The 13,627-nt window shown below is 39.0% G+C and overlaps 1 protein-coding gene across 2 annotated transcripts in view; it reads right to left on the reverse strand.

The window, feature by feature from the left end:
• The window catches only part of panx1a (pannexin 1a), a 62,671-nt gene that overhangs the window by 44,643 nt on the left and 4,401 nt on the right, over positions 1–13,627 (reverse strand). For both annotated transcript variants that reach the window (XM_055195566.2, XM_055195565.2), the window contains exon 2: positions 2,015–2,139. In XM_055195566.2, coding sequence (XP_055051541.2) covers positions 2,015–2,139 — 125 coding nt within the window. The remainder of the gene's footprint in view (positions 1–2,014; positions 2,140–13,627) is intronic.

Consider the following 13,627-nt stretch of genomic DNA (forward strand, 5'->3'; position numbering starts at 1 on the left):
GTATCGCTACGAAATTTGGCATGGTTCATCGGTGACATGTTCTGAGCGCACCTATAAATCTTTAGGACGGCGCCACCTAGTGGTCAGGATATGTAAATAAATTGTTTAAAATCTTTATATCATTTGATTAAATTGCCACTATGTCATAAGACTTCACTCTATTGATTCCTTGGCTCATGCTGAGTCCGACGGTATCAAATATGTCTGAGTCAAACCTACTTCCTGTCAGCCATTTTGAATTATATTGAACACCTACTTTTTCGAACTCCTCCTAGAGCGCTCGTGTGATTGGCTTGATTTTTGGTATGCATCATCTAGAGACACTCTAGACAAAAAGTTATCAAAAGATTTTCGGTAGACCTATCCGTTGTCGTATAACGCATCAAAGAATGCGAGGGCGAGCACGCCAAAATGTGTTTGAGCCTGTATCTTCGCAAAACTTTTGCGTATTAATATGAGACTTGGTATATGTCATAACAGTGATGACCTGAGGGTGCATGCACCATTTCGTCACACTGCCCCCTAATGGTCACGAGATATAAAAAATGTCTATTTTTGCTTATAACTACTGCAAATTTGAATGTAAAATTATGAGACTGGTCTTGTTAGATTTCGTGAGGCATGGCGAGTCAAACGATACCAAATGGTTTTTGGTCGGCCATTTTGTGTGTCGGCCATTTTGAATTTTTCTTTAAGTTCAAGTATTTCAGAAACGCAACTGTGTATTGTTATGAAACTTGGTATGGTTCATTACCTACATGTTCTGGGAGGACTTGTAAACTTTTCGGTGCCCCCTAGTGGTTAAGAGATTTGAAGCTATATCTATGCATCTCTTTATCGTATTTACACCAAATTTGGTGGGTGTCATCACAATCAAGACCTGAGTCACAATTTATTTTTTGGTCAGTGCCCCCTAGTGGTCAAGTCATTTAAGGCTATATCTCTGCATCTCTTTATTGTATTTACACCAAATTTGGTGGGTGTCATCACAATCAAGACCTGAGTCACAATTTATTGTTTGGTTAGTGCCCCCTAGTGGTCAAGTCATTTAAGGCTATATCTCTGTATTGCTTTATCATATTTACACTAAATTTGGTATGTGTCATCACAGTCATGACCTGAGGCACCATCTATTGTTTCGGCAAAGCGCCACCTAGTGGTCTCAAGATACAAAAAATGCTATTTTTTCATAAAACTAATGCAAACTTAGATCTTAAATCATGACAGTCATCACGTATGAATCATTTTTTGCCATGTTTGGCTTGACCCCGGTATCGCTGCTTGCAGCTATATTTTTTCCTGTAATCGTGCAGCCCTAACAAGACGTTCATGTAAAATCTGATGTAAACAATGGACGATATATCTATATTTCACAGATTATACGCATTTGGGACAAAAATGGTCATGGGGGTATTTTATTGGAGAGTTTTTATGGGTTATTCAAACATCTGAAACAGACTGGATTCGATTCGCGATCTTTATATCAACACAAATGTAAGGAGTCCCATTTATATTTTGCATGTTGTCATCTAGACTTCTGTAACAAAATACTACATTTATGATGCAAGAGCATCTGTATCTCGAAACAGAGACCATACACTGATATTTGTAGACAGTAGGCTTTATAGATATGGTTAGCAGCTTTTAAAAATACTGACGTCTTTCCGCCCCCGAGTTAGTGCGCGTCGAGAGGTTAAGCCATGCCTTTTTCTCAGTCATGTTGCGAAGTGTTGTTAGATAATCTGAATACCAAACATATCCATAGCTATTGATCATTTCCATTGTTCCTTATTTTATGTTATGACCTTTGTGCCTGTTAATCAGATTACCCTTTTGTCTTGTTTGCCAGGTTGTTTTAAATAAACTTCTACGAATGGATTTAACTCAAAGTCTCACTCGTTACACAAGGCTTCAGTTCTGCACATTGTACAGCCTTTGATTATATATATTTTTTATAAAAGTATTAGTTTGTTGCTGAAAACAAGGCTGTTGTTGATTTAACTAATTTGTTTACCTTATGCAACCATAATGGCAAGCCTCCAGTGTCCTGTGTTTGTACTGCTGCCCAGCAATACGAGTCCACATAAGCAGCCTGACGCCATGAGAACTTTGTTGGAGAAAAACAACTTATCTGTGTACCTATGAAAAAAATCATAATTTTAGATGTTTGTGTTTGTTAGAAAAGCATGTGCAATAAAAAGTTCAATAAAAATAAAAAGGGTCCAATAAAAAGTTCAAGTTTTTAGTTAATTTGGTAGTTTTGTAAAAAAAATTCTATTGAGTGTTAGTTATATGCTCCGAAACCGCCTACTTCCATACTATATAGTTCGCGAAAAGCAGTAGGCGAGGCGAATAGTATGTGCAAATACATAGTATTCGAAAAACAGTATGCAAAAAGTACCTGGATGACCTACAATTTCCGGATAGATTTTGCAGTGTGTATACGATGGACATTTCACTATCCCATGATGCCCCGGGAGAGGAGTTATCCAACGAAGAAGGCGACGTGTCGCGGCTGTATTCGGGCTGGAATGACATGACGTGATGACGACGTATATGGCGGCACAAAATGATGACTTCCGTGTAAGAGGACCCGCGGCGTATGTAGACACAAACATCTCATTCTAAGGTAATAAGCACTTAACAGTTCATTATTTAAGGTCTTCATACATCACCGATAATATAGTTATGTAAATTAGATTGCATTTCTATCAAGAGATCCTTCTAAAAGTTACACACTGTACCTTTAAAGAATCCACAAATGTAAAGAATCACACAGCGATGATCGATTAAGTCATTAGTTTACTTTTTGGCTGCACATCACCCGCTGCTGCTAGTATGAAGATACTTGGTTGTAATCGCGTTGCTGACATGCTGCTCTTGCTCTCAGCTGTTGTTGCTGTGCGCGTTAGAGAACGTAAATGCACCATACGTTATCAAGTCACAATATCCTTGATATCGTGATATGACATTTCGGGTATGATATGGCACACCCCTACATGTAAGTAGTCAAGTGCAAAGAACGCAAGTGTGGTTATTTGGACGCAGCCGTTGTAAATGCCGAATGATACTAATTTGTGTAACACGTGACCTTTCGACGCCATTACGCAATTACGTGAGGTCGCGCTGGCGAGTCACACGGCCGGAGAAAGAAGAAAAGTTGTGGTTTAAAAGTGTTTTTTTGCCAAAAATGACAATTGTTTTGCTAGATAAGACCCTTATACCTTGTTTGGGATCGTTTAGAGTCCTTTGAAACTGCAATTTTAAACTGCATTAAAACTGTTACGTGTTGGGGTCCATTAAAATGAGAAAAATCCTGGAATGTTTTCCTCAAAAAATGTAATTTCTTCTCGACTGAACAAAGAAAGACATCAACATTTTGGATGACATGGTGGTGAGTAAATTATCTGGATTTTTTTAAGAAAATGGACTAATCCTACCATACATGATTGATGTACTACATTATTAGGGCCCGAGCACACTGGGGTGTGAGGACCCTATTGTTTTTGCTCTGTTTATTATTATTTTTCTTCTTCTTCTTCTTCTTCTTCTTCTTCTTCTTCTTCTTCTTCTTCTTCTTCTTCTTCTTCTTCTTCTTCTTCTTCTTCTTCTTCTTCTTCTTCTTCTTCATCTTCTTCTTCTTCCTCTTCTTCTTCTTCTTCTTCTCCGAAATGGACCGCATTTTTGAGGGCCTAAACATACCCGAAAACTCATGAAAATTTGCACAGACGTCAGAAGTGTCGAAAATTTACATGTAGTATAGGTGTCAGAAGTGGGCGTGTAAAAATGGCTCAATAGCGCCACCTGTAAAATTTCAAGAGAACAGCTCCCCAATACGAAAAACGTACAGATACGAAATTTGGTAGGGTCATCTATGACCCCAAGACCTTCAAAAAAGTCTCTTGGAGCTAAGCTCTAAACCCCACAGGAAGAATTTTCTCTGTTCCAAGCGTCGTACTTTAACGAACTCCTCCTAGAGATTTTATCAGATCGTCGTCATATTTGGTCAATCTCATCTAAAGGCCTTTGCGATGTTAAATTGCGAAGCTTTTGACTTTTCGTTGGAGGGTGTGTCCGTGGCGGCCTGACAAAGTTCAGCGTTTTCGCCATGAAACAGGAAGTGGCTCTAACTCAGGTATACAATGTCCAATCTGCCCCACACTTCACACATTTGATAAGAGTCTTGGCCTGAACACATTTCAATGCCAATATACGTGCTTCAGTCATAGCGCCACCTAGAGGTAGCAGGAAATGCCATGTTTTACGTTGTGATTTACTGCTCTTAGAGATTTAAGTCGCCATGAAACGGAAGTAGCGATTGCCTTATTTTCCCCATGGTGACGTATATCCGAATGAAATGGCTTTTGAGATTAAATAAGGCAGGGCTGGATTTGAATTTTCCATCGAGATCTGATTGGATCGTTTGAAGTTGGGTCGTGTTGCTAATTGCTAATCGCTGCGATCTTCTCCCGGACCCCGCCCACCTGCCATACTTTTGACCGGAAGTGAAGAGAGATCGTTTTGAGGAGGGGGGGAGATTTGCATTTTTGATTAAAGATTATGAGCACACACAAATTTTTTATAAAATAATGAAGCTCACAGATAAGTCATTTGTTAATAATACCACAATATTAAAAAAAATATATGTAGTTTTTCATTTCAATTTCATTGCGACTTTAATAAAATCATCATCATATTTGGTCAGACTGATTTTAAGCCCTTTGCGATGATAAATTGCAAAGATCTTGACTTTTCGTTGAAGGGCGTGTCCGTGGCAGCCAGGCAAAGTGTGATGTTTCACCATGAAACAGGAAGCTGTTGTAATTCAGGCATACATTGTTTGATCTGCTCCAGACTTCACACGTTTGATAAGGGTCCCGGCCTGAACACATCAATATAACAATAATCAGGTGCCGTCATAGCGCCACCTGCTGCACACAGGCGGTGTGGCACATTAGTTTCCCTTTGAATATCCACCTGTATTTACCCACTTTAATTCATACCCCCCTGGTTTACTGCTTTACTAATGCCATAGGGTAGCGGTGCACATGCGTTTCTCATAGGCAGCATATGAAATCTTACTTTATCAATCAAAAAATTGAGGTGATACCTGAAACCAATCAAACCAACAATGGCCGCGAGTATTACCCAATCAGGGGCAGAATAGGACGTGTCTTCACACAATGCGGGTGGGGTGAGTTGCACGGATGCTGCATAATCTGGACCTATGTAAAATACGGGACAATTTTGTCTTTTTTAATCTGCAAATACGGGACGATTCCATATTTCACGGAACGGGTGGAAACCCTAGCCACGTAATGTGAACAGTCAAAAAAAAATCTGATTCTGAGCAAAAAAATCAGAATTGAGCATTAATGTTTGCAGTGTGAACGAAGTCAAAGATTGCGTTTGTATATTTTATTAAGCATGAAAAAGATGCAAACTGAAATGAAAATGTTTTATTGAGAGGGAGGAGTCACGTGCCGATTTGGGCAGGGTCTGAGCCGGTCGGCCATGATGGTAGGAGACGCCAAGGGCAACTTTAATTCAATTCAATTCAATTTTATTTATATAGCGCTTTTCACAATTTGGAAATTGTATCAAAGCAGCTTTACATAATAGAGTAGGTAGTTATATAACTTTACAGAGGCGCGACTTCCAGAGCTCTTTAATTTAATATTTCAGTAGGACAGAGACAGATCTACAAATACGATAAAGAAAAGGAATAAAGCAATGCAAAAAGATAAGACGAAAGAAAAGGGACCTTACAGGCTCACAAACAGCGTTGTACTGAAGTTTCTTCACATGCGTTTAGTGTATTGTAATTACATTGCATTTAGCAGACACTTCTTGACCAAAATAACAAAGTAATTAACTGCAACGGTTTCCTAAACACTAGATTGTAACGAGATGTTCAATGTACACAAACATTTCCAACATGTTTTGATGTAGGCTAAAAGCTGTGTATGTTTAGGTATTTAGTTGTAATTTGATTTTTGCCCAATGACACATGCTGTAGCAGGTTTTGTGTTGGGGGCTGCAAAGTGGACAAACCAGTTCTGGGTTGGCTACGGTAGTTATATGTGTGCTTACAAGATGTAAATGTCCTGGTTACATTAAAGCCATTAACAGTGTGGGTAACACTTTACTTGAAGGGGTGTGCATAAGACTGACAATAAAACCTTCATAATTATGACATGACACATGTCATGAATATGAGGAGGTTTTATGCATGTTTATGACAACTGTTATTAAGTGTCATTCGTTCAATTATGACATTTTTAATGCAAATATGCAATTGTTTGAGATGTATTTGTTATGCATATGGTGTCTCCGTTTCAGGAACCTAAAAAAACTGTATTCCATTGTTCCTATGTTTTCCATATTATATGTATCGTGTGAGGTACTGGAGCAGTTTTTAATGCAGCAGTGACTTATAGGCATGGTAAAACAATGTGGAATTGCAAGAACCTCCTCTACTACCGAGCTAACAACACAGTAAACAATCACGTTTTGCCGCAGAAATCCTAACAAAATGGCGATAAGGGGGAGGTGCTCTGTACCATGACAACAACTCCTCACTCTCAATAAGAAGAATCAAAAAAGTTAACTGTTCATTACTGGAAAAGGCTATTTAGTAAATGTTGGGATGTATAAATCGAAGTCTAGTGGTACTACAAATTAGCTTCTGTTGTGTGAAATATAAACAGCTCACAGTACACATAATTCAGCACCAAGAAGAAATTCATAAAAAATATCATAAGAATGAATAAGTCAATAACAAGTTTAAAATTAAAAACAACTATAAGAAAATTTGTTTTTAGAATTAAGACGTCAATGGGCATGCCAATGAGCATTAAGCTGTGTCATCAGTAGGGATATGCATTTATGTCATTTTTTCATTTCGATTCATCCATACGTCTGAAAAACGAGTACTCAATTAACTGGGTGTGGGGCAATCAAAGGGGGGGGGGGGGGCATATACGTCATGTGAAAATGAAAATATTTTTATTAAAAACACTCAAATAAAACTTAATGTTGAAGAAACTATGAGAGAAAAATTAACACATACTAGATTATTAATGAATTAAATGTTTTTAACTAGCAGAAAAAGCTGCGTGATGAAGTGAAACTAAGGGCCCTATCTTGCACCCAGCGCAATTGACTTTGTCAGTGACGCATGTATCATTCGTATTTTGCACCGGCACACAGCTGGTTTTTCTCTCCACAGACGCACGTCGGCAAACTAGGGAATGAACTTGCGCTCCCTGGGCGGTTCAGTGCAAAAAAGAAGCGTGTTCCAGTGCAAACCATCCCTGATGCTATTTTGCAGTTTCAAAAAACAATTGCGCCACTGACCAAAAAAAACTAGTCTAAAGTCAGTGGCGCTTTGCGCGTGGTTCATTATGCTATTTTAAGGGCGCATGCTTGACCATAATGTATAGCAAGCACAACGCGCACACACTTTGTTATCTAATCTCACAGTGGCAACAGTTATTTTTGCAAATCATAAATTGTTACAATAAAAAATATTAACACATGAGATAAGGGAAATCATTGTGGTGAGCATTGTGGTGATAGTTTTTTTTTATTGTGTGGCTGCGTTAAAAAATTCTCATGCAAATAACGATTAAAAATATTTTCATAAGTTTGTTGTGTGGCTGTATTACGTTTATTTTATGTAAATAATAATTAAAATGTTTTCATAAGAAACCTTAATGTATATGAACTTGATTTGTAAGTGTACTTTGGGGTTGGACCTTGCTTGCGTTTCTTGTGTTGGATTTCAAAGCCCCCAAACCCTTTCAGCGGTGAGGGTGGATGCAGCGATGTCCTCTGCTGGCGTCAGGTCATGTGTAGGCAGATCCACCTCCCGTTACACGGCGTGCCCGATTTATGCTGGCAAGCTTGGGATTCCCCCATCTCCTGACATCATTGTAGCGCCTGCCGCAACGTCCTGGGGATGCCAGCTGATGAGACTTGTGGCTGATATTTTCTCTCACGCCTGTTTAACCAACGCTGATTTGGGCGGGTTTCTCCCATCCCCATACAAAACAACTTCTCTGTCTTTGACTGCTCTTACAAGAACGTGGGTCTCCTCGGCTGTGAACTGCTCCTGGCGTGCGCCTGGTAAATCTGTCATAATAATAGCAACCCGCCATGGAACTTGCGCACTTGCGTTTAAAGGGAATGTTGGATGACGTTCTGATTGGTTTATTTGACGTTACGCCCAAACCACACCTATGAATAATGAACCTACTTCAGACCAACCCCTTATTGATTTGTGCCTGGCGCAAGAGATATTTCTCCCGCCGGGAAAATAGCAACAGCGCCCAAGATCCGCCCACAAAGTCACTTGCGCTTTGCGCTTCGCACTTGCGTTTCAGATCGTTAAAATAGGGCCCTAAGGGTTAATAAGCACTCTAAATCAGAGGTCCCCAACCACCGGGTCGCGACCCAGTACCGGGTCGTGGACAAGTTTCCACCGGGTCGCAAGAATGTCCTGAAAAAATTGTATAATAGCTACGTAATAGCTTAATCGGGTATTTTGTACTTTAAGAGCCGACTTGAAATAACATAAATCATTTCCACTTTTGTACAGAGCCGCACTTTCTCTTTTTCGTGGTCTCTCTTTATCTCTACCAGCGCATCAGCGATCACATTGCTGTCAGAGTTTGAGCATACAGTACTTCTAAAACACAATCGATCAAAGTATTGCAGAGGTATGAATTAATAAATCATTTGCAAATGTACGTCGCAAATCATGTAAATACGTGGAGACGTTCAACTGTGTGACATCACAAATTACTGAAAAGTAATTATTTTATTCTTCTGTAAAACAACTTCAGAATTATCCAGCGATCGTGGCACCATGATCAAAATAAACTCTTACTGCAGTAATAATATTTTAACGGCTACACTTTTAACGTAGCTTTAAAAGGAAACTGTGTCAATCATCATTATGGTAAACGGGAGTCTCCGTGCCTCTGAGCCCAGCCGCAATTCTTCTGGCATTTCTCCTTCACTGCATTTTTCTTCCGTTCTGTTACTTGAACTTGGGGCTCAAGCCCGACCAAGATTCGAGCTGCTTTCAAAAACAGCAAGCCAAGTTTGTTTAACGTTAATTATTAAGAATAAATGGGCATGCAAACGGAAACAATGAAAGTAAAAAAACTATTCGCCAAAATATGGTTTTACACGTCTATATAAAATATACTATAAATAAAGCAATTATTAATTTTCCCAATGCATGGTTGTTTGATCTTTCTTCCGTTTAAAACGTTATTTTGCAAAGGAGGATTTTCAGGACTTTGTTTGAACAGCAACTCAGCAGCACCCGCCCAAACCTCAAACCCCGGTCCGCGAATTTTTTTTAAAGGTGAAACCGGTCAGTGGTGTAAAAAAGGTTGGGGACCCCTGCTCTAAATAATATTAAGCCTTACATACAACATAAATGTATTATACAATGTGCATATATCTGCACAAAATGCAAGACTTAAACTAAGTTGTGTAATGGGGAGAAAGTTTAACTCCTGTTGTGGATGTGCACCACAACAGCGCACTTTAAAACATGTCCAGTAAAAGCACAAGCCTTATAATATTAATCAGCTTTAAGTCGGATCGGCAGGTTGCACATCTGTTTGTTTTTGAATCCTGCATGGTAATGTTACTGATGTCATACACCGGTCTGCGTAGCTCAACACAACGTTAAACATGCACCCAGTCTTTACTATCAAGGCACTTGTAATGCTAACCAGACATCCAAATGCTGCCATAACCACAATAAATAAATAAACCCACATGATCATTGTTTTCGTGATCGATCATCAATGCCACGTTCGAGTACTCGTGCCCATCCCTAGTCGTCAGCAAGTGTTTTCCCATCATACTTTTCGTCTACGCAGTTGGTGAATTGCAACTGCACCCAACTGCAGAATCCGGACACTTTTCTAACCGCCATGCATCTCGCGGCATTCTGGGCAGAATTTGCTCATCTCAAACGGGCCTAATGGACAAAAAGTCTAGTGTGATCACGGCTTAACTCACGCAGGGCTTAACATAAAGGACTGCCCGGTGGCCCGTGGCAAGCGTGAGACATGTTCGGGCAAGTAAAGAGTATTGTCACGGTTTGAGTCTGTGCTTTACCCTCAGGGGCTGTCCACACGGAGACGTGTATCACTGTATACGCATAAATTTGTTATCGTATTAGCGTTTCATCCACACGGATCCGGAGTTTTGGGAGACTGAATCCGCAATTTTTTGAAACCGGGTCCTAAAGTGGATAAATCTGAAACCGACACCCTTGCGGTTTCGTCTGTACAGCCAATCTGTATATTTTGTGAAGCAAAAACGTCATCACATCACGTGTCGGAAGCGTCACACGTAACAGCAACAACAATAACGGCGGACTACGTGAGTGTTCGTGCTACATAAGCTACTAAAGCCTACTAGCTTTATTACAGCAAAATCTATTGCTTCTATGCAATTGTGGTGACCAACAAGCGATAATGGACAACAACACCAAACGTTGGTTATGCGCATGCTCAAAGTCTTCTTCTCCGTGTATAGTGTATATCTGTGGCAGAATTACAGCGCTCCATACTGGTCCGGCATATATACTACACCGCTTTCAGTCGGTTTTAGTGGTTTTGTGTTTACGGATTATTTTTTTAGAGCAAGGGAAAAAAATTATCGGATAGGGAATGCACCGGCTTCGTGTGGACATAGCCTCAGTCACTGAAATATATTTTCATCAATGTATATTATTTAACATCTTGGAAGCAGACATTTACTTGGGTAAAACACGACAAAAGAAACAATGCAATATTTTGCACAGTTTGCTTTCACTTAACAGGTAAAGCAGTTTTTCATTGGAATATGGGGTTGTGAAAATAACGCATTAATTCGATTAATTAATCTGAGAAAAAATAACGCGTTAAAAAAAATAACGCGTTAAAAAAAATAACGCAGATTAATCCATTCCGTATTGAACCTGGATACATTCTAGCCACCATTTGACTGTAAAATAAAGGAGGTAGACGAGAACGCTCTGGCGGTGACTGGATCATTGACTGGAACATTTATAAAAAACGGCCTGATGGAAGTGATGATAAAAATAAAGTATGCAACGTCTGCAGCAAAGAATTTGCAAATCATAGAGTTCGTCCACTCTAAAGTACCACATCATACAAAGCACATGGATTAAAGTTCTCCGTCGTTACACGGATTTCCGTCAATTGCAAAATTATTAAATTAACTTTTCATAAATACGACGTGTATTCAGCTTTTTAAGTGGGATGTGATCAAAGCCTGGAGTGGAGCAAAATCACGTTCCTCTCTCCACTGTAAGCTTTCTGTAATCACTACGCACCGGATCCACTCCGGGTTTTCTGGCTGTAGCGCGTAAGATGAGGTAAAACTTTATTTCAGCTAGCATGGACATACTTATAATGCAGGAAGGCTCCTAAGTTTTGGAGATCGATAAAGGTGTAAAAGACCAATGGAGATTGACTTGGCTTAGCGGAATGATGAAGATTGGGATCAGAAAACAAAATATAGCACAGTATAGGTGTCCTGTATTTTGTGGGTAAACGATTCCTCTCGTACGTGATTACTCGCGTCCCGTTTTTGACTGCTACGTTGATCTAACCAGTGGCTGATAAAACGGGTTTGTTAAACTAGTGAGTACACTTTATGTGGCGCCACAAGAACCAAGAAGCAGATGACATCCAAATCCCGTGAGAGCAGTTCGAGAAATCATAACAGAAGACTGCTTCCTAAATGCTCTCGCGGTACTTTGATGTCATCCACCTGTCGGAATCTTTATTTAAGGTTTATGTTCAATTGCACAAAAAAGCCCTGCAATTGATATTGCACTGTTAAACTTTTGGTAAATAGTCTTCCTGAAGCACTTTATTTCCTTAGCATATTACTTTAGGTTATTTTTGTTGATTGTTATAGCCATTATTTGAACAGTGAAAATACTGTAATAATAAAAGAGTTTTTGAGCTTCATTGTCACTAATGCTGATTATTCACTGATTTATTTTCAAAAGAAATATTTAATACTTTCACAGCAAAAATTATGTAGGCGATTAATTTAGATTAATTAATCACAGAGTATGTAATTAATTAGATTAAAATTTTTAATCGATTCACAGCCCTAATGTGTATATATATATATATATATATATATATATATATATATATATATATATATATATATATATATATATATATAATTATATTTGACTATTATTTTTAGATATGTGACGCTGACATGTTTTTATTGGGGCCAGTAAAAATTTTGGCAGGGCAAGTGAAAACCTGCACCTGCATAAAATATTATTTGCGTTAACCCCTGTCACGTCATTTATACGTTGGGATTTTTACATTTGCATGTCCCTGCTAAAAAAAAAACAATAGACACCAATCACAGAAATTCTATTGGATTTATTGGTTTTAGTGGGAATTTTATTGGTTGTATTGGAAACTATTAAGGTCTGTCTGGGTCTCTGTTGGTCTCTACCATAGACAGTAAAAGAAATGGACACAGCGACCCCATTGGATTCAACGGAGGCAAGTGAAGCAAATTAGGTGTTGAGCGTACTGCGCAGACTCAAGCTGAGCTTAATGACGTAGATGTCACGTGAGCAACCTGTCTGACAATTGTAAGTCTTCTAATAGCCGTGCTACTGGAAATCTGAATCACCCACCGAATCTTGCAGAGACGGTGAGCGTGAGCAGGAGCAAATTTTGGTAAGTATTCTGATTAATAATCTCCTTTGACTTTATGTCTTCACGTCCACCCGATTGCCTCATAGTCAGTAAAAGATTGCCTGTGAGCATCTCTCCCAGTCCATACGGTAATTTCTCTACTGTGCGACAGCGAGTCGCAGGTTATGATGCAATCGTTAGTAGGGATGGGCGATATGGCCTAAAAAGTTTATCACGGTAATTTCAGTTGTTTGCGGTGACGATAAATATGACAATAAATTATTCTCTTCTGTAAAATATCAGATTACGTTATGTTTAAGTTGTGTTCCACTTTGACTGTGCTGAAAAACATCACACAACAACAATTACACAATAATAATTCAAATCAATTACAGATTCTGTATTTATTTATACTCTCATGGTGCAAAAATAGTGCAAACAGGAAAAGTAAAAATGTCTTTACAACAGAGTACAACTGCAAATAAACCCTGATAAAGTAACAAACATGTTAAAGTAACCTGATAAAGCAAAGAAGTTTAGTGTGGAACAGTCAATAGTCCCTTTCACGCATACAGTCTTTACTGGTAAATTGCAGTTAACAGGTAATGTGTAAACAGAACCTTTCAGGTAAATCAGTACTCCCAACTTACCAGAAAGACAGGTTGTAAGATTACCAGTAATTTACCAGTAAGTGGTATTTTGTGAACGAAAAATATAGGATTACCCGCATTTAGAACAGACGACGTCAGGACCGCGCTGACAGCTTTGGGCCAATCAGAACGTTTTTTTTTTATAGATGACCCGTTTACCCCTGCACTGTTTACATGTGCTGCAATCGAGCACACCTGAAGTTAACAGCCACATTTCTTCAGCCAAGTGGTTTCAAACAGCTTACCATCTATTTGCCATAT

This window comes from Misgurnus anguillicaudatus, chromosome 24 (genome assembly GCF_027580225.2).
Source record: "Misgurnus anguillicaudatus chromosome 24, ASM2758022v2, whole genome shotgun sequence".
NCBI classification, from domain to species: Eukaryota; Metazoa; Chordata; class Actinopteri; order Cypriniformes; family Cobitidae; genus Misgurnus; species Misgurnus anguillicaudatus.